Raw genomic sequence first — 21,065 nt, 5'->3', positions numbered from 1 at the left:
ACACACAGATAAATGTAGCTCTCACCACTCATCAAAGACTTCTCTTTGTAACAGATAGAGACCATTTTAGAAAACTGGTCAAAATGCCGGCAACAAGGGGTGCCCAGATGCAATGGATACATCCACAACGTAACTCCTGCACCTAAAGCTCAGGAAATGTCTTCATGGAGAAGGCTGAAAACTTGTAAGAGTTCAAGGATCAGGAAATTTGCCATAATATTGTGTCTTCTAGAAAGGAGCCTGCACCCATAACACCTCAACAATATGGCAGCCTAAAGAAGACCTGAACAAGTAGAACACCAATAGACATGCTAACATGGAAGGAGTAGATCTCACAGCCTCCACAGAAAAGAACTACAGGCAACTAAAGAATGCTCGGGGGAGAAAGTCTTCTCTGGGGATGAGCCCCCTAACGGGCTATCCAATACCAAGTGGTCAGCCTTCAGATTATATAGGTATATATAACGCTAAACAGACTGCTCAGGTATACACACACACACACACACACACACACATTTTTTTTCTTTTGGGGGGTAAAACAATGAGGAAAAAGAGACCACAATTTATCTCAAGGGCGAACAAGCAAAAGGTACATGGAAGGGATTGAAGAAAGAAAAGGGAGGGGGTATTATATAATTTCAATTTAAAAAATTTTATTTTAAAAACCTCATGGTATAAGATGAGCATACTGAGAGAAATTTCCGCCCATCCCTTTAATCTTTTACATACTGTTTCATGACTTTAAGCATAGATCAAAATGTGACATTAAACTAAACATGCTCAGGAGTGTACAACTTTTTTAAAGTTTCTTGAGACGGAGCCTCTCTGTGTAACCTCCATGGCTGTCCTGGAACTCACTCTGCAGACCAGGATGGCCTTGAACTGAGATCTGCCTGCCTCTGTCTCCCGAGTGCTAGGATCAAAGGCATGCGCCACCAAATCAGCCAGTAGGAATGTACTCTTTAATTGAGCATGTTTATAAGAGGCCAACCTCTCTATGTGAATATGTATAGGTTCCCTAACTAAAACCTCTGCTCTGTCCAAAAGATCATTGTGTTGGAAATGACTCTCACGATCTTGCCAACTGCAGGTACATCTTTCTCTACTCCTTCATGTCCTGCCTGCACTTGTTTTGGCTTTGCACTCACAGAGTTACTCCTGTAACTCTGGTTACAGGACCAGAACCAGAGAGCATCTTACAGGTGTCAGTTTTGCTGCAGAAACACTACTGTAGCCATGTTTTAGTCTTGTGGTGGCAGATGGGCATGCAGCTGTGAGGTGGTGGGGGAGGGGATAAGACAGGCCAGGTGAGTCAGGTGCAGGTTAAACAGAGTATTAGGAATGGGGCCTTAGCTAGTCCATTGTGATCTCTCTGCTGTCATCATACAATTTTAAATAGTGAGCACTTCTGTTTTTGTTTTTCGAGACAGGGTTTCTCTATAGGTTTGGAGACTGTCCTGGAACTCTCTTTGAAGACCAGGCTGGCCTCAAACTCACAGAGATCCACCTGCCTCTGTTTCCCGAGTGCTGGAATTAAAGGCATGTGCCTCCACCACCCAGCTAATAGTGAGCACTTTTAAAAACATTTAAATATCAGCTGCTGGCATGTTTACATTTTTTAAAATATTTATAGCCAGGCAGTGGTGGTGCATGCCTTTAATCCCAGCACTCAGGAGACAGAGGCAGGTGAATCTCTGAGTTCAAGGCCAGGCTGGTCTACAGAGTGAGTTCCAGGACAGTCAGGGCTACTCAGAGAAATCCTGTCTCAAAAAAAAAAAAAAGGAAAGAAAATAAAATTATATTTACTCACTTATTCATTTGTGTATTTATTTTGTGTATATATGTATACATGTATGGGCACATGCATGCCAGGTCAGAGGGCACTTGTAGGAGTGATTTCTCTCCTTCCACCAGGTAGGTCCCAGAGATGGAATTCAAACAGTCATGCTTGGCCACCAGTTTCCCTACCGACTGAGACATCTCAGCAGCCCGAGGCATATGTTGAGGAGTTCTATACCTAGACAAGCAATATTCCTGCAATAGAATTCTTATGGAAATGTTTTTGAGAGTCAGAGGAAAGAATGTGAATTATAAATCCTGACTGCCCAAATCCCCTTTAATTTTTATTTCACATTGTTTGGGATAACTTATACCAAACTATAGTTTTAAAATGTTAATCTCCAGGGGCTGGTGGCGTACACCTTTAATCCCAGCACTCGGAGGCAGAGGCAGGCAGATCTCTGTGAGCTGGAGGCCAGCTTGGTATACAGAGCGAGTTCTAGGACAGCCAGGGCTGTTACGGAGAGAAACCCTGTCTCAAAACCAAAACAAAACAAAATTAAAATATTAATCAATCCTAATTCTCACCAGGTTTCCTTTCAAATGCAGAGCTGATTAAGATCAGAGGTGTGCTTACTTCCTCTGTAGAAGAGGCCCCATGGCTCCCTGTCTCAGACATCCCATGGTCACCACAGACAACCAGCAAACTGGGTGAGAGAGTCTCTCTCTCCTGTAAGACAAAGAAGAACCTGTCAGCTGTACTTGTCTGGCAAAACATATATGGTCTTGCAAAGGAAACAACTGTAGAACTTCATTATAGTTCCTAAATAGGATTTTCTCCTTAATGCATTTCATCTTCTCCAATAAGCTTACAGTCAGATCAAAGGGCCAAGTCAAATGGTGTTACAGGTGAAGACAGAACAATACATAGCTCACAGAGTACATAATGATTGTGTTTATGACCTCTGACAGCAGGGTATCTGTCATTTCCAGGCTGTAGGCACATGATTCCTCCTGCCTAAGTTTCCTATTGAGAGAGATACTAGAGGCATTCATTTTACAGGACTGTTTAAAGAGAAATGCATAGAATCCAGAGAATGAACTAAACAGGTCGTGGGCTTTCTTGGCCCAGCGCTCCAGCCATTTGACCTAACCTGCTTCAGTAGAACTGGGCAGGCTCTTGACCCTACCTGACACACATGCACAAATAGTATGAATCTGTCCCTTCCTCCCTTCAAGTGTCTGTTCACATGGAATACTCTTCCAGGACGACGACTGTCCTGAATATACCATTTAAAATTATAGACTCTCAGGGCTGGAGAGATGGCTCAGTGGTTAAGAGCAGTGGCTGCTCTTCTAGAGGACCAGGGTTCTATTCCCAGCACCCACATGGCAGCTCATACCTGTCTATAACTCCAGTTCCAGGGGATCTGGTATCCTTACAGCAATGCACATAAAATAAAAGTTAAATAAATATTTAAAAAAAAATTATAGACTCTCCTTAGTACAGGGGTTGGTTCCTCTTACCTGTGTTTTCCTGAGATAGCAACTAGTTTTTGGCACACTTACATTGTTTACTGTACTACTCATGTTTCCCTCCTGGCTAGAATGTAACTCTACAAATCGTTTCCAACCAAGGAACATTGATCTAGAAGGTGCCCGTGGCAGAAGCATGACTGGCTGACAGACAATGGGTAGTGCTCTCTCAGCCATTTCTGTTCCTTCTAGGAAATATTGGCAACATGAAATCTGATCACTATGCAGTGTAGCACAGTAAGCCTTACCTTCGACAACAGTGAAGTGTGAATCTTCATCAGGATACTGTCCATTTCGCTGAGCTTGTGACCAATCAGAGGGCTGTTAGGTCCAGAAATGTGGCCAATGTGATCCAGCCCTAGATAGTGAAGGATTAACACATCCCAGTCTCCTCTTTGTAATACTTTATCCAAATGTCTTGTGACATTATTATCCACCTTCAAAGGGGGAACAAGGAGGGAGGACGTACATATAAACAGTGCATCCAAGCTTTCCTGGATTACCAGGAGTCAATCTTAGGTAATAGGACTCATGAAAATTGAAAAAAAAAAAAAAAAAAAGGTCCTGAAGTCATTTAAAAAATGAGTATTAGTATTAGACTAAGCTCTTATGCCTATTCTTTTTAATATCTCTAGTTTGTGAACAAAACCTATTATACAGATAATTTAAAGGAGCAAAAGCTATTCTGGAATACACACACCCCCACCACCCACACCACCCCTACACACCCATGGGATCATTGCTTGTCTTCACTAAAGCTGAACAAATCAGCAAGCTAAGCAGGCCCAAGAAGCCTGTTTATGGATAATGAAGGGCAGCCAACCAAGACAGTACAGTACAGTCAGGAATAAGTAACAGTCCTACATAAAGGCTACTCTTGGAAGGAAGAAAACAGCTTTTATCTCCATTCTGAAGCAACATTATGACTCTGTGAGCAGGTAAACAGCTCCTGATAGGGCCAGTAGTCTGCTTAGCCCTGAGTCTTCAGAGAGCCCATTTCCCCCTCACTGAAACATGTACCACAAAGAAATACATACATAGCATGAAAACTTGTTACTACAGAAAAGTCACGCTGTGCCTGCCCTGGTGAAGTGTGGAAAGGTATATCACCCTAGAAAAGTTATCAGCAAAACTATACACACTCAAGGACTAAGCAGAGATTCTTAATTCTTATTCTGTTGATCTAAACAGATCAACTCTCGTGTATTTTCACTTCTGCCTCAGGCCCAACCTTCACACACCTGGATCTAACCCCTCTTTCTCTTGCTGGAGCCTGCACCCCAGCACAGGCAGATACCTCTCAGGATAAGATTCTATTTGCCTACTGTAAGCCTTCATAGAAAGGCTCTGTACCCCTGTAGATCCAAACAGTTACAGAACTGCAGGTTGGCACTGGACTGCTATAACATTGTTGCCCCTCTTTTTGGCCATGTGGAGAATCCTCACTCATTCAGTGATTTAGCTCTTCTGCTGTGGCACTCTTCCTGACTGTGCTCTCAACATCTACCCATTTTCCATTTGGGAGCCTACATACCTTGGTTCACACCTGCAACAGGCTTTATGTCTCCACTTATAACTGATTATGTAAATGAGTGATTCTTACAATCTTGCCATACCACTCCATAAGTTAGTAAATATCACACAGGAAATAGCATCACCTCTAAGTGGAAAATGGTAGTATCAGGCTGACCTCTATGTAATCTGACACAAAGAATGATGTTGTTCCATCATATTCCACAAAATGCTTTGGGAATAATTTAAGCCATGTTTCATCTCCATAAAAGATCATTCTTTTCCCAGCAGCTTTTCCCTGTCTTATCACATTGTCTTCTAGGAGCACAGGAGAATTGAGGTTCCTGATGACATCAACAAAGCCAGGGACACTCCCTGTCATCAATGCCTGCAGGAAGAAACATTCAAGACTTAGATCACAGACCCAAAATTACAGCACAGAAGACAGTAAGATCACTTAGGGGTCAAACAGATGGGTACAGACCTACAGTAGGCCGGGTACTGGAGACTTAGTCAAACATAGTGGGTAAGATAGGACACAGATTTTGGACAAAAACATCAAACTCAATAATGAAGATTTGATTATTTAATGAACATGGTTCAGGCACTCCTTTCATTGGTTAAGATAGTAGAGGAGGAGATAATAATAGCTAGACACACTGCCAGTCACAGAAGCTATGGGTTAATGACAGTTAATGCTAATGTATATGTCTATACATTAAAAAAATCAATCTGTATACTCAGACCCTTTGTCAGGGTTCCACATGAGATTTAACTTGCTCTATGGGACAAGCAAGCTCATTAACTCTAACAAACAAACCCTAATAATCCAGCAAATCTAATATCTGTCTCTCAGTTTTTTTAAAAAGTAGGAGGAAACACTGCCCATATATAATTCTTAAAGTGATCTGGGCCAGGAATGTCAATAGAACATTAGATCCCACCGACAGCGTTGCACCATGTAATAGATGGTCGGTGTCAGATAATCCTATCTTTCTGATATAGAGTGGAGTCAATACTCTCCCCACTTTTATCACAGACCTACCAGGCCACAGTAATAATAATGAATCTTCATGATTTAGAGTTATACCACCACCTAAGATAAGAGCCATAGATTTGTGGTTAAAGGGAACAGGAATCTTTGTAATGCCTACAGAATTCTCATAAGATTTCTTCAGTGGCAAATAAATGCAAACTTCATTTTTAGGCTCCAGGGCTTGAACTCAGTGCTACACATATACTAGGCAAATACTCTACTGTTGGGTTTTATCACTAGCTAAATATGTAAATACAAATCACTCAGCAGTCACTCAGTAAGTAGTCTTCAAGCCACAATTCTTGGGTAAAGCACTGTGCACTTCAAAACTACCCTCACCAAAGTATACAATTATGTAGTAGAAGAAACAAGTGTTGAGGCCAGTTTATATCTGTTTGATCATTTTGTATAATTTCCACAAGCAATTTAACCTGAGTTTGTTTTCTCATGTATACAATTTATGAGCTAGACTGAATATCCCTCAAGCCCGATGACTAAGGAAAACACCAGGCTACCAAAGAGAAAGGTATCTCTTGGACTACAGTGGCCTGGACAATCTGGCTCTAAATTCTTCCTCCTTTCCATGAAGTATGAACTCTGGCTACTTAAACAAGGGGTAAAAAAGATGGCTCCATCTTATTATTGGGTTCCTTCAGCATCCCACTGCCCCAGTAAAACCGACAACATAAAAATACTTTCCATGTTATTAAAATAGGGTCTCAAAGTAGATTAGATAATCTCTCTCAACTTTCAAAAGAGCCAAACCATGACTCATAAAACACTAAGTTAAATGTACCTTGATTCGAGGCATAGTAACTGTGGGTGGCTTTGCCTCAGCCACAAAACTATGAGATGCTCCTTTTTCTACCAGGTAAGTTGTGTAAGGCATGTACTTCACACCTTTTGACCCAAACACAAAATCATCTCTTAAGGCATCTATCAGCACAATAACAACTTTATTGAAGAGAGGTGATGGCAGCTTGGTCCAGTTAGAACTGGCTCCTAAAAGTGTTTAGAAAAAGGGAAATTAAGTTTTGAACTTTATTTAGTACTCAACTGCCTTCCCGTGTCTTTCTTGCTTGTTCTTCTAGCACGTATCTAGCTCAACCTGAAAGAAGCACCCCCGCCCCCCACCTTTGTGTTTTTTTTCCAAGACACGGTTTCTCTGTATTGCTTTGGCGGCTGTCCTGGAACTAGCTCTTGTAGATCAGGCTGGTCTCAAACTCGACTGTCTCCGCCTCCAGAGTGCTGGGATCAAAGGCATGCACCACCAACGCCCGACATAAGAAGGCCCATTTTTGGTAGCCAGTGTTGAGTTAATTTTCTAACAGAGGACAACAAGGGTTGTTCCTAATCCGCAGATGTCAGACTACCAAAAGAGGCATCTCTGGGCTAGGCTGGAGTGTATGTTAACAATGAGTAGATATCCCAGTAATATACAGTGAATTGCTCTTAGCACAGTGAAGAGTCCAGGATAGGGAAGCCTCTCTGTAAGAGATCTACAACTGGGACCAGTGCTCCTCTCACCTTGGCCTAAAACATAGCCTTGCCGGTAGTGAAATGGTGGATTTGCAAACTGTTTACATGTCCAGTGACTGGTTTATGTGGGTGGACCTGTTTCACAGCAGCAGAGTTTTTACCCGGTATTTATTTCTGTATAGGGTGAGGACAGTAAAAATTCTAAAGCAGAGAGGCCTTAACTACCCGGGGTAGGGGAGGTGTACTGGGGAGTAGTAGAAAACTGTAGGGGTCTGGCTGGGCGTTGGTGGCGCACGCCTTTAATCCCAGCACTCGGGAGGCAGAGGCAGGCGGATCGCTGTGAGTTTGAGGCCAGCCTGGTCTCCAGAGCGAGTGCCAGGATAGGTTCCAAAACTACACAGAGAAACCCTGTCTCGAAAAACAAGAAATAAGAGAGAGAGAGAGAGAGAGAGAGAGAGAGAGAGAGAGAGAGAGAGAGAGAGAGAGAAAGAGAAAAAAGAAAACTGTAGGGGTCTGAAGAAATATTACCTGCCGTGTACTATCGGTTAGAACTAGGAACCAACCTAAATTAGAAGTGACTGAAAGGATTTTTAGGAAAAGGGATCAGTGTAAAGCAGCAAATGAGATGCGGAGCCAGAGTCGCTCCGGGCTTCCTCTGAGTATCCCAGAGGAAGTGTTAGGGTTAGGGTCGGTGACTGCGGTATGACACGGAGACGATGCTCAGCAGTACGAGCTGTCTCGGGGGTGGGGCAGAATGAAAGCGAGGACCCCGGGGAAGGGGTCCGTACCTGCCATGGGTTCGGGCGCAGGGGTCTCTACACCGTGCTCTGGTCCGGCAGAAGAACGAACGGGAGCCGGGAAGAATCCCCGAATAAATATCGCGACCCCGATCACCTCAATCGCTACGCAGCTGGCAGCGAAGGCCCCGGAGCCCAGCCGCATCCTGCCCAGCCGCTGGACCGAGGTGGCCGGAAACTTGGCGTACCCGCAGGAAGCACGGAAGCGGCGAGCCGAGCCCTCCTTCCGAATGTCAAAGACCGCCTCCCAGAGTGCCTCACCGGCTCCAGCGCACAGGAAATGCGTAGCAGGCGGCAAGCGCCCGCCGTCGCTCCCTAATGACCTGTCCTCAGGCGCCTGGAGCCGTGGGGGCGGTCCCGCCCACACGATTGTCCCCGCCCACTCTGGACCCCAAAGGCCCACGGGGTCCCCTCTTGGTTCTCTCAGGAACCTCGTTTCCGGTGCCCACCCAGCATCCCCCGCACGGCCCCGCCCACTCAGGATTTCCCGTTTCACGCTTTCAAAGCCAAGCGCTTCTGGCACCGCCCAAAGCCGGTGCAGGTTTTAGCTGCTGGTTTTCTCGAGTGCGAGCCCTACCTCACCTCCACCTGGTGTTACTGCCCCAGTTTTCTTCCTTAATATCTTGGGTAGCAACCTTTATATTTGATTTGTAAGTTGTTTTCATCTAGTTCATGTTTCTTTTTCCAAGAAGTTTTTTTTTTTTTAGCTTGATGTAATCACACGTACAATTTTTTTATATTTTTTAATGGTTCTGATGTTTTTATTGTTTCCAATTTAATGGTAACAGACAAGACACACTTCTTTTTTTTTAATTTTTCACTGTGTTCTGCCAAATATTTTTTTAAAGATTTTATTTGTTTATTATGTATACAACATTCTGCTTCCATGTATATCTGTACTCTTGAGAAGAGGGCACCAGATCTCATAACGGATGGTTATGAGCCACCATGTGGTTGCTGGGAATTAAACTCAGCACCTCTGGAAAAGCAGTCAGTGCTCTTCTGAGCCATCTTTCCAGCCCACATGTACGATTTTTTAAAAATTCTTTGTGGTTTGATGTTATATGTGTTAAAAAAAAATAGCATCAATGTTAGGGAAGGTTTTTTTCTCAACTTTTTCTTCCAGATGTTTTATAGCTTCAGATACTAGATTTTACTAGCTAGTCTGTTTGACTTGATATTTCTGTATGTACAAGGTAAAGGTCCAGTTCCATTCTTCTCCATACTTATCCAACACAAGTGGTGTCAAGAATATTATTGCCCTATTCTATAGTGTCTTAGTTAGGGTTTTATTGCTGTGGAGAGACACCATTACCAAGGCAACTCTTAAAAAGGAAAACATTTAATTGGGGCTGGTTTATAACAGTTCACCGAGGAAAGCATGGCAAGAAACAACCTAGAGGCCCCTCAGCTGAAGAATGGATAAAGAAAATGTGGTACATTTACACAAAGAAATGTTTTTTAAAAAATGTATTTGAAGGCAAATGGATAGAACCAGAAAAAAAAAATCATCCTGAGTGAGGTAACCCAGACCCAGAAAGACAAACATGCTCACTTACAAGTGAACATTAGCTGTTAAGTAAAGGATAACCGTGCCATACAATCCACAGACCCAGGAGGCTAAGGAACAAGGAGGGCTCAAGGTGGTGTTAGTGGCTCTCCCTGGGAAAGAGAAATAGAACAGATTTTGTGAGTGGACTATGGGTTGGTGGGGATGGGAACCGAAGGGATACAGTAGAGGTGGGGTGAGGGAGGGAGAGTCCTGGGAGATATCATTGGAATTGGGGGGCATTTTGAGGGTGGTGAGGAAACTCCTTGGGATCTGTGAGAGTGACCCTTGTAGTGAGAGATGTGGAGTCTGAACTGGCCATCTTCCATAGCCAGGGTAGGCTTCCAAGTGGGACTGGGACACCAAACCAGCCAAAAACCTTTGACCTACTATCTGCCCTGCCAGAAAGATGTGCTAGGGTATTGGTGCGAACTTGTGGGAGTGGCCAACAAATGACTGGTCCAACTTGAGGTCCATGCCATAAGAGGGAACCCACACCTGACACTCCCTGGGTGGCCAGGAACCAGATGCTTGACAGCCCAGAGACCCAGGATAGAATCAAACATGACAGGAAAAAAATTGAGTGAAATGATTCCTAATGATACTCTGCTATACTAATAGATAGGTACATAGCCCCATTGTCATCAGAGAGGTGTCATCCAGCAACCGATGAGAGCAGAGGCAGAGACCCACAGCCAAACAAAGGCTTGCTGGAGCCAGAGGGGTTGAGGAGACCATGAGAACACCGCCCACAGAATCAATTAAGCAGGGGACACAGGAACTGAATTGACAATCATAGGACCTGTATGAGTGTGAACTAGGTCCTCTGCATATGCATTACGGTTATGTAGCTGGGTGCTCTTTGGGACTCCTAACAGTGGGAGGGAGGGTGTCTCTTGACTCAGCATGCTCTTAGGACACGTTCCTCCTACTGAGTTGCCTCATCCAGCCTTGACATGACGGTTTGTGCCTAGTCTTTTTGTAACATGTTATCCGCTGTTCAGTTGATATCCCTGGGAGGCCTAATCTTTTTTCAAAGGGAAATATAGGAGGAGTGGATGGGGGTGGTGGAGGGGCTGGGAGGAGTGAAAGGAGGGGAAAATGAGGTTGGGAAGTATGAGAGAAGAATAAAAAATAATAGCATAAAAAATAAAAATCATTGTATGTGGTGGTTTGAAAGAAAATGGCCCCCAAAGGGAGTGGCACTATTAGGAAGTGTGGCTTTGTTGGAGGAAGTGTGTCACTGTGGAGGTGGGTTTTGAGTCTCATATATGCTCAAGATACCACCCAGTGTCTCAGTTCACATCCTGTTGCCTGCAAGATGTAGAACTCTTAGCTACTACTCCAGCACCATGTCTGCCTGCACGCTGCCACCATGTCACACCATGATGATAATGCACTGAACCTCTGAAACCATTAGCTGCCACCTCAATCAAATGTTTTCCTTTATAAGAGTTGCCATGGTCACCAGGTGTCAGTGGTGCACTCCTTTAATCCCAGCACTCCGGAGACAGAGCAGGAAGATCTCTTTGAGTTCTAAGCCAGCCTGGTCTACAGAGTGAGTTCCAGGACAGCCAAGGATAACAGAGAAACCCTATCTCAAAAAAAAAAAAAAAGAGTTACCATGGTCATGATATCTCTTTACAGCAATTGAAACCCTAAGACACTATACTAATTTTAAAAAATCCAAAGTATCTAAAATGTGGACTAATAAAAATCAAAATTAAGTGATACACTTTCTTACTCCATGAGGAAGAATCAGGAAACAGTGAAACCCAAGTCCAAAAGTATAAATACCTAAATATCTGATATTTGAATTCATAGACTTCTGAGCTCCACGGGGTTCCATTTCTCCAGCTCTGCCCGTCACAGCACACACAGCATGTAGACTCAGGCTGGCTCTCCTCCACACCTGCTTCTGTTCTCAGTGGCTGTCTCATAGTACTAGTTAGTATTGCTTGTATCCTGTGGTCTCCACTGCAACTGAGGCGGCACCAGCAACAATGGCCTTTTTCAGGGACTTCAGCCCTGCCACAACCTCAGGTGCTCTTCATGACTTCTTCATGCTTTCAAAACTGACACCATCTGGTTGAGTCTTATACATTACCAAGTTTGGCTGCCAACATGAGATGCAGTCTTGGCCACCCTGGATCACAGCTTCTGTGTGCTGTCCCTGAGGAAATACTCACATAAGATTTTACCTCAATGATTCTGGTCTCCTCTTTTCTCTTCTTTCTTTCTTTCTTTCTTTCTTTCTTTCTTTCTTTCTTCCTTCCTTCCTTCCTTCCTTCCTTCCTTTCTCTCTCTCTCTGTCTCTCTTTCTTTCTTTCTTTTGGTTGTTGTTTTGTTTTTGGAGACAGATTTTTTTTCTTCTTAGCCCTGGCTGTCCTGAAACTAGCTCTGTAGACCAGGCTGTCCTTCAATTAACAGAGATCCACCTGCCTCTGTCTCCCAAGTACTGGGATTAAGGCATGCAACACTACTCTCTGGCTGCTGGTCTCTTCTTAATCACCACTAATTTTTCAGCTCTAGCTAACCAGCCTCGACTGTATCATTAAAACACAGTAAAGCAAAGGTTTCACTTCAGTCATTCTTGTCTCTTGTTAAGAGACAAGATTCAGCTCCAGTTAACCAGATACCACAATTTATTTTTTTAAGATTTTATTTATTTATTGTGTATACAACATTCTACTTCCATGTATATCTGCACACCAGAAGAGGGCACCAGGGATGGTTGTGAGCCACCATGTGGTTCTGGGAATTGAACTCAGGACCCTTGGAAGAGCAGTCGGTGCTCTTAACCTCTGAGCCATCTCTCCAGCCCAACAATTTATTTTTTTCTATTGTTGTTTTCTTTTTTTTTTTCAAGACAGGGTTTCACAGTGTCCTGGCAGTCCTGGAACTCTATCTGTAGACTAGGCTAGCCTCAAACTCAGAGATCCACCTACCTCTGTCTCCTGAGTGCTGTGATTAAAGGTGCGCACCACCACTGCCCAACAGACACCACAGATTTGTAATGCAAAATATTAAACAAGCAGCCCTGGAAGAGCCTTTGCCTCCCTCTGAAACGTCACAAGCCAAACCTACACTGCTGGCATTTCTCTTAATACTCTATTTTTCAAGCGCCCACAAAAATAGCCCAAGAAGATTTGAACATTCAATGGCCTTTTCAGCCCAAAGTTCCCAAATCCTTCACCATCCTCTCATAACAATATGGCAGGTCTGTCATAGCAATACCCCACTCCTGGAACCAATTTCCATTTTAGTCAGGGTTTCTATTGCTATGACAAAAATCAACTTGGGGAGAAAAGGGCTTATTTCATCTTACACTTCTTGGTAATAATAGTTCACCACTGAGGGATGATGTCAAGGCAAGAACTCAAGCAGCACAGGAATATGAAGATTAGAACCGAAGTAGAAGCCACAAAGCAATACTGCTGACTGGCTTGCTCCCTCTGGCTTACTCAGTTTGCTTTCTTATACACCCCAGGACTACCTGCCCAGGGATAGTACCACTCATAGTGGTGTGGACTAGCCCACATGAGTCATTAATCAAGAAAATCTCTCTCTCTCTCTCTCTCTCTCTCTCTCTCTCTCTCTCTCTCTCTCTCTCTCTCACACACACACACACACACACACACACACACACACACACACACACACACACAGAAATGTCCTCCAGAGTGCCTACAGGCAATATGGATAGAGACAGAGGCATTTTCTCAGCTGAGGTCCCTTTTCCCAGGTAACTCTAGCTGTGTCAAGTTGACACAGCCAATGAGGACACAGTCCAGAGCCATAGTATTTGGGGCCATTGTTTTGTCTCCTTAATCGGCATTTATTGTCCCTCCTCTGTAATGTGAGCTAACATCTTTGTGACAATTAGGTGGATATTTTGTAATGTGTAGACACCTACCAACTACCACCCAAAGTCTAAGAATATTCATCAGATAACATCTGAGGCTTACACCTGAGATTTTCTACTTTCCGTGGCCTGTGGACTGGTTAGTCTTTGGTAAGCAGCAATCCTCAATGGTCTTTGCTTCAGCTCCTGCCTGTAGGTTCCTGTGTCTGCCATTTCCCTGATGTCCCTTAGTGATATGCAAGCCAAATAAATCCCTTGCTTCCCAAGTTGCTTTTAGTAGTGGTGTTTATCACAGCAATAGAAAATAAACTAGGACACGAACCTGCCCAATGTTCAAATACACCAATTTTTTGAAAACTGTGCTGGTTTATTATATTCTTTGTTCTGTTTCTATAAAAAACTTCTTAAAATTGCTACCTTCCTGGAATATGGAATTTAGAGTAACATAAATATACGTTCATTTAAATATAGCTCCAGAATAAAATACTTCTTTTGAGGTAATACCCTTTGAGGTAAGAGTTGTGTTTTTATGTAATATTTTGTTAACACCTTTACTTTTTAAAATTTTCTTTCTTTTTATTTCATGTGCATTGGTGTTTTTGCCTGCATGTGTGTCTGTATGAGGGTGTTGGATCCCCTGAAACTGGAGTTAGACAGTTGTGAGCTGTCATGTGGGTGCTGGGGATTGAACCTGGGTCCTCTTGAAGAAGCGCCAGTGCTCTTAACCGCAGAGCCATCTCCTTGGACCCTTGTTAACACCTTGATGCTAAAACATTAAACAAATCAGAATATATGTACAAGAGAGAAATAATGCATAGTAAGTGCTCCAATCACAAGGAACCAATCTTGGAAAACACTAGCACAAATATATTTAGGAAAGAGTTCCAGCCAGGATTATATAGTGAGACCTGTGTCAAAAAAAAAAAAGACATTAGTAAATTCATTGAAATGAATGAAAAAGGAAACATACACAATTAATGGATAGGTTAGCGATCTGGGAGAGTCATATGCTCAAAATCCCCTCCCATACTTTGGAGTGATTGTCTCTTTTTTTTTTTTTTTTTTTGACAAATGTAACAATCATGCAGTGGGAAAAGGCCTAGTCAACAAATGGGGCTGCAAACTGGACTAATATGGAATTAGATTCATATCTTTTACTGTATATAAAAATCACATAAACAAAACAAAACAAGCCAGGCGTTGGTGGCGCACGCCTTTAATCCCAACACTCAGGAGGCAGAGACAGGTGGATATCTGTGAGTTCGAGGCCAGCCTGGTCTCCAGAGCGAGTGCCAGGATAGGCTCCAAAGCTACACAGAGAAGCCCTGTCTCAATAAATAAATAAATAAATAAATAAATAAATAATAAAAATCACAAAGTCCTTGACTTAAAACCCAAAATACTGTCACTGGAGGAAAGCATAGGAAATACTCTTCAAAATGTTGGTATAGGCAAGCACTTTCTGAACAGAGCTCCAACAGCATAGGATCTTTGCCCAGGAAATAATGGGGCTATAAGAAATTTAAAAGTCTCGGGGCTTGAGAGATGGCTCAGGGGTTAAGAGCACTGACTGCTCTTCCAGAGGTCCTGAGTTCAATTCCCAGCAACCACATGGTGGCTCACAACCATCCGTTATGAGATCTGGTGCCCTCTTCTGGTGTGCAGATATACATGGAAGCAGAATGTTGTATACAGAATAAATAAAATCTTTAAAAAAAAAAAGAAATTTAAAAGTCTCTGTACAGCAAAAGAAACTATCAATAAACCAGGTGTGGTGGGGCACACCTTTAATCCCAGCACCCTGGAGGCAGAGGCAGGGGGACCTCTGAGTGTGAGGCCAGCCTGGTCTCCAGAGTAAGTTCCAGGACGGCCCGGGCTACACAGAGAAACCCTGTCTAAGAAAAAGAAAGAAAGAAAAAAGAAACTATCAGTAGAGCAAACAGCCTACAAAATAGTAGAAAATCTTTACCAGCTGTACAGGGGACTAACACTCAGAATTTATGCGCATGCACAAACACACACACACACACACACACACACACACACACACACACACACACACTGCAAAAATTAGATACCAAAGAAATAAAACTTCCAGTCTACAAATGGGTGAATGAAGTTAACAGTTTTGAAGAAGAAACACAAACAGCCAAAAACTACTTTAAAAACTGAGAAATGTGGCAAGGTCACAACTTTAGCGGGGGTGTGGACATGGAAGTACTGGGAAGTGTGATGGGAGTGTTTGATGTGAAATTCCCAAAAAAATGAATAAAAATATGTTGAGGAGAAAGTAAGAAACGTGGGACCTCACTTCTTAGTAAGAGCACTGGGGTCTCAGAGCAGAGAAAGTGAAGTAGCTAATTTTTCAAATTTGCAAAGCTGGGAATTAGCCCAGAATGGCAGGCACACGGATTGAACACGGAGAACAGTTTTTATAACCCTGATCAGGTCTCTTGCTCACTTTCCCCATTGCCTCAGTAATCACTGTTACATGTCATCTAGGTTATCTTTTCCTCTGTTTATCCTTTCCTATTTCTTAACAAAGTCGGTATGTGGATTCATCTCTATATTTTATTTAAAGTCAGTCAAGAATGCAAGTTGCTAGCAAGCTTATCTGTTAATAATGTTCTATTCTAATCTTCAAGTTTTCGGGGGATATAAATTAAAAATACTGTGATATACCACCTCAGCCAGTCAGAATGGCTAACATCGAGAAATCTGACAAACGGACAAGATGTGAGGGAAGAGGGGCCCTTAATTCACTGCTGGGAATGAAGATGCAGCAATTATGGATATCAGTTTAGACGTTCCTAAAATTTATAAATCTAATCACCATATATTCACGTTTATATGAACAGAACTAAAACTTTATAAACAAGATTGTCTAATCCTTTGCCCATTTTTGCATTTTCTGGTGTCTCCCACAGCCTCAGGCTTAAAAACAGCCAGGCTTTCCTGGAAGCAGAGGTCATCTAGAGATCAGGTTTGGGGTGGCACCCAAACCTTTGACATAAACACACTCCCTCTCCTGGATACCAACCTGACCTGGCAGAGTTTTCCGGGAAATGCTGTCATGCACTTTGGGAATGTCTTGGCCTCCTTCCTCGCGTGCACCAGTCTTGGCAACACCGTCTTTGGCTGGTAAGTCGCGGCCACTGAGTTGTGTGTTCTTCAAGGTTGTCAGAGGAGCCCCCACCTCAGCGGATGCTGGGAGCTGAAACGTGGATGGTTTGCAGACAGAGGGACTTGCAATGCAGGTGCAAACTGGAGCCTGCGTTCTGGAGGGTTCCCCCAGATGCGGGCCAGGGAAGGGGAGACCGGATTTTAAAATCGATTTGTTAGATCATAGTGTGTGCTTCGAGAAACCCTGAGAGCGGGCTAAGAAGTTCTGCGAACTTTGAGAGCTAGGAGGTGTGTTTACATTCCTATTCTTCCAACCTGTGTATACATCACAATTCTTATCAGCTTTCCAATCTGTGCAGTGAGAGTAGTTATATGTGGGAGCCTCAGCTTTCCACAGTGAGAAATGCTCAGAACTCGGAGGTCAAGGAAAAAATATCTTTAGTATCTTGTAGCAGTGGCCTCTAGCTTTTGTTCAAAGAGGGCCATGGTTTATGGGGTTAGGCATTATCATAATCTTGTGACTATCTTAGGGGGGGTCTTTTTAAAATCCCCTCCCCAGGGAGATTTCTCCAAGAGTTAAGCATGCTTTACAGAAGCTGAAATTTGCAGGTTTCTAGTTAAGACAGTCCCCTTCACAAACAGAACTTGCTGTCTAAGGGGATATTGGTGGTGTTCTCTCCTCAAGGGAGAAGAGCAGACACATGTTGAAGAAAAAGAGGAAGGGGTAAGCAGGTTTACAAAACAGAAGCAATAGTTCACTTTTAGCTGTGTGGTCTCAGCTTAGTTTTACCCAGTATTTCCTAAATAAGCTTGTTCATCATATTTCCTTAATTGTAATGCCTGCAATTCCCCTTTACTCCACTAATAATTCCTATGAAAGGGCCCCAGACTCCCAGAAAAGGTAGTGATATGTGTGCTGACCATGGTTTGTTATGTGACATTTGTATTTGTACCACTCTGTTGGCCTCTTTAAGTGATATTTTTGGCCCCATCCTGCCTAGCATTCCTGGTTTAAATTTACAAAAGATCGTCTAAGACCTTGTTGCCAGAGTCTGTGGTGCTGAAATTAAGTGGGTTTAGCAGTTTGAAGAAGGGAGAGCCCTTTTCTCCAAAAGGAAAAATCTCCCTTTTCTCTGAACTGTCACAGGAAGGGATAAGTCTAGTTTTATATAAAGCTCAAGCAAGTGCCCCTACTGCCTAGAGTACATAAGATTTAAGGTGTTCTGTTTCATTTAAAAGGTCTTTACTTCTAGGTGCTGTTACATATAAAATCATGCTGTAGTGTGCTTTTGTTTTGTTTTGAGGCAGGGTCTTACTATGTTTCCCTGGCTGGCCTCAACCTAGCTATGTAGACCAGGCTGACTTCAAACTTAGAGGTCTGCTTGCCTCTGCGTCCCAAGTGATGGGGTTTAAGGTATGTGCCCCTTCCTGCCAGAATAAACAATAAAAGCTGGGAGTCCCTCTCAGACAAGCCAGCTTCAAAGACTGAAACCAAACCAGCTGCCTCAAAGAGGTTTAGACCTGAGTCATTTGGAAGGGACATTCTTGTAACTGTTGACCTGCCTACAGGATGTGCACTGTTCTCCAAGTTCCCAGCTTTTGTGAACTGTCTCTCGTGCTGGGGTGGGCTTTGGTGATGCAGCTGTCTTTGAGTCATTTCTGCTCCTGAAAGTAACCCCTCTCCATACTCCTATAAGGAACCCCAATAAAACTCATTAGTTCACCAAGTTGGACTTTGGTGGTATCTGTACGGGATTTCCTATCTGGTATGTATGCGTGTAGAGCTGGGTGGTGGTGGTGCACACCTTTAACCCCAGTACTCAGGAGGCAAAGGCAAGTGGGTTTCTTGAGTTCAAAGCCAGCCTGGACTAGAAAAAGAGTTTTAGGACAACCAGCGCTACACAGAGAAATCATGAATGAATGAATGAATGAATGAATGAATGAATGAGTCACACAGGTTAGCAGCCAGTCAGTGGTGGCACACACCTTTACTTGGGAGCAAGAAATAGGTGAATCTCCTGAGTTTGAGGCCAATCTGGTCTACATAGTAAGTTCCAGGACAGTCAAGACTACACAGAGAAACCCTGTCTGGAAAAACAAAACAAAACAAAAACCCACCAGTTTTGTTACAAAACAGTCCTGAACTCAAGAAAGGCACCTGCCTTTGCCTCCTGAGTTCTAGCCATCCCACCCACCATGTTTTACATAGTATTTTATGAGTCTTACCGGGCTCAAAAAAATAGTAAGATAAAGATAGCTCGTTGATATATATAGACAGTTATAAAAACTTAAAATCAGCACAGCCTCCAAAGCCACAGAGAAACCCTGTCTTGAAAAACAAAAACAAGGGGAGCTGGAGAGATGGCTCAGAGTTTAAGAGCACTGACGGCTCTTCCAGAGGTCCTGAGTTCAATTCCCAGCAACCACATGGTGGCTCACAACCATCTGTAATGAGATCTGGTGCCTTCTTCTGACCTGCAGGCACACATGCAGACAGAATATTGTATACATAATAAAATAAATAAGTAAAATCTTTATAAAAAAGTAAACAAACAAAAAGCAACAGCAAAAAACTTTACAATCATAAAGTCAGTACAGGTTTGTCTCTGTTTTTTGGGATGTGGAAAAAGTACAACACTGGCTACATGATCCAATAAAAAATTAGAAGTGAGCCTGCCAGTTTCTGCTGAGTTGTGGAGACTTGCTCTTTGGATCTGAAGCAGCATCTTTATTGGTTACATTTAACCATCTTAATGGAGTTTTTGTGGAGTCTCTGAAATAATGTGAGCTGCCATTTTGTTACTTTTTTTTGTTTTCCTTCTCCTGTCTTATTTTGAGTTAATCAGATGTGTCTGGTGGAGTCATCCCTTGGGGCCCCCAGGAAATGGTACTAGGAATCCTCACAGAACCTAAAATCTGTGGATGTTCAAATTTTCATGTAAAAATTGTATAGTGTTTGCATATGGGCTATACCATTTTCCGATATAATCCATTTCATTCCTAAGCCACTTAGGTATTAACTATAGTTTAAATATTATGTATAAGTAGCTGTGATAATGAACCATCCTACGTCTATCTTAGGCATGAAAGCCATTTTATAGTAAAGACAAACAGATTCATTCCTGTTATGATTAAACCTCTCTTTCTCAAGGATTGGGCTATGCTCCACCTATAGAATTAAATACAAATGGCTCTGTGCTGCCTGTTCCATGAAACAGTGACTATGCCTTTGTTTCAAAAGGTTATTGTGGCCCCCTGTTGTTATGACCACCTGCAATGATGTCTTTGTTTCAGGAGTTTGTTATGACTAAGTTGATATGCTTATGTTCTGTTCTTGTAACCCTGTCTATTTTGCCCACCAAATCCATTTAGAAACCCCTTACCCATGAGCTGAAAAAACCGTGTCTTCCTCATGTTCGATGCTGACGTCTTGAACCCTGCTATAGGAAGAGGCAGTCCATGCGCAGGAATTAAAAAAAAAAAAAAGCTTGTTTTAATTGTTTGATTTAATTAATTTGGCCATGATGATTTGGGTTGGTGGTCTTTCTCCCATCTTCGAGATGGGAGTTATATTTCATTGTTTGGAGAATAATGACAGACTTTTTAAATGTTTATAAAAGGGGCTGGGTGGAGCCGGGCGTTGGTGGCGGGCGCATGCCTTTAATCCCAGCACTCAGGAGGCAGAGGCAGGTGGATCTCTGAGTTTGAGGCCAGCCTGGTCTACAGATCGAGTGTCAGGATAGGCTCCAAAGCTACACAGAGAAACCCTGTCTCGAAAAAATCAAAAGGGGTGATGGTGGCGCACGCCTTTAATCCCAACACTTGGGAGGCAGAGGCAGGTGGATTTCTGTGAGTTCGAGGCCAGCCTGATCTACACAGCAACTTCCAGGACAGCCAGGACTATTACACAGAGAAAAAACAACCACCACAACAAAAAGTTTATAAAAGTGAAAATTATACATAGTCCTTTTGCTTAGCAATGCATTTTCCCTTTTCTGTGGTCCTTATTATATATGTACATCCAAGTCTAGTGTCATTTCCTTTGAGCCTAGAGAACTTTCTGTAGTACTTGTAAATTACAGGCCTGCTGCTGATAAATTATCTGAAAATAGCTTCATATTTTTTAGAATAGATTTTCTGGACAAAGGATAGTGAATTAAAGGGTATTTTCTTCAACACCTCATTCCATTGTGACTTGTAGTCATCATTCTTCCTTCCTGATTGTGCCCAGCTGCTCTGGCTGTGCTTTGTGTGGTTACTCTAAAGATTTTCCCAATGGGCGATGGTGGCACCCTCAGGAGGCAGAGGCAGGTAGAACTCCTAAGGCTTTTAGAACCCCTCAAAACAATGCAACCTGGGAGCCAAGTGTTCAAACTTATGTGCCTGAAC

At 42.9% G+C, this 21,065-nt stretch overlaps 1 protein-coding gene across 11 annotated transcripts in view; it reads right to left on the bottom strand.

Annotated features, from left to right (window-relative positions):
• Pigg (phosphatidylinositol glycan anchor biosynthesis class G) overlaps positions 1–8,408 on the bottom strand; it is a 40,810-nt gene extending 32,402 nt beyond the window's left edge. For 7 of the 11 annotated variants that reach the window (XR_004770746.1, XR_004770744.1, XR_004770745.1 and 4 more), the window contains exons 1-5: positions 8,131–8,408; positions 6,660–6,865; positions 5,006–5,215; positions 3,564–3,752; positions 2,368–2,509 (exon numbers count right to left, since the gene is read on the bottom strand). Coding sequence is in view for 7 of the 11 variants with exons in the window: in XM_027425961.2 (XP_027281762.1) it covers positions 2,368–2,509; positions 3,564–3,752; positions 5,006–5,215; positions 6,660–6,865; positions 8,131–8,284 (901 nt within the window). In the remaining 4 variants the exon portion in view is untranslated. Of the gene's footprint in view, positions 1–2,367; positions 2,510–3,563; positions 3,753–4,973; positions 5,216–6,659; positions 6,866–8,130 lie in introns of those variants that run through there. The other 4 variants (XM_027425959.2, XM_027425962.1, XM_035447587.1 and 1 more) reach the window with 4 other exon arrangements.
• Between the last annotated feature and the right edge of the window lie 12,657 nt (positions 8,409–21,065).

Source organism: Cricetulus griseus, chromosome 7 (genome assembly GCF_003668045.3).
Source record: "Cricetulus griseus strain 17A/GY chromosome 7, alternate assembly CriGri-PICRH-1.0, whole genome shotgun sequence".
Lineage (NCBI taxonomy): Eukaryota > Metazoa > Chordata > Mammalia > Rodentia > Cricetidae > Cricetulus > Cricetulus griseus.
The sequence above is the reverse complement of the archived record's forward strand: the minus strand, read 5'-3'. Positions and strand labels throughout refer to the sequence as shown.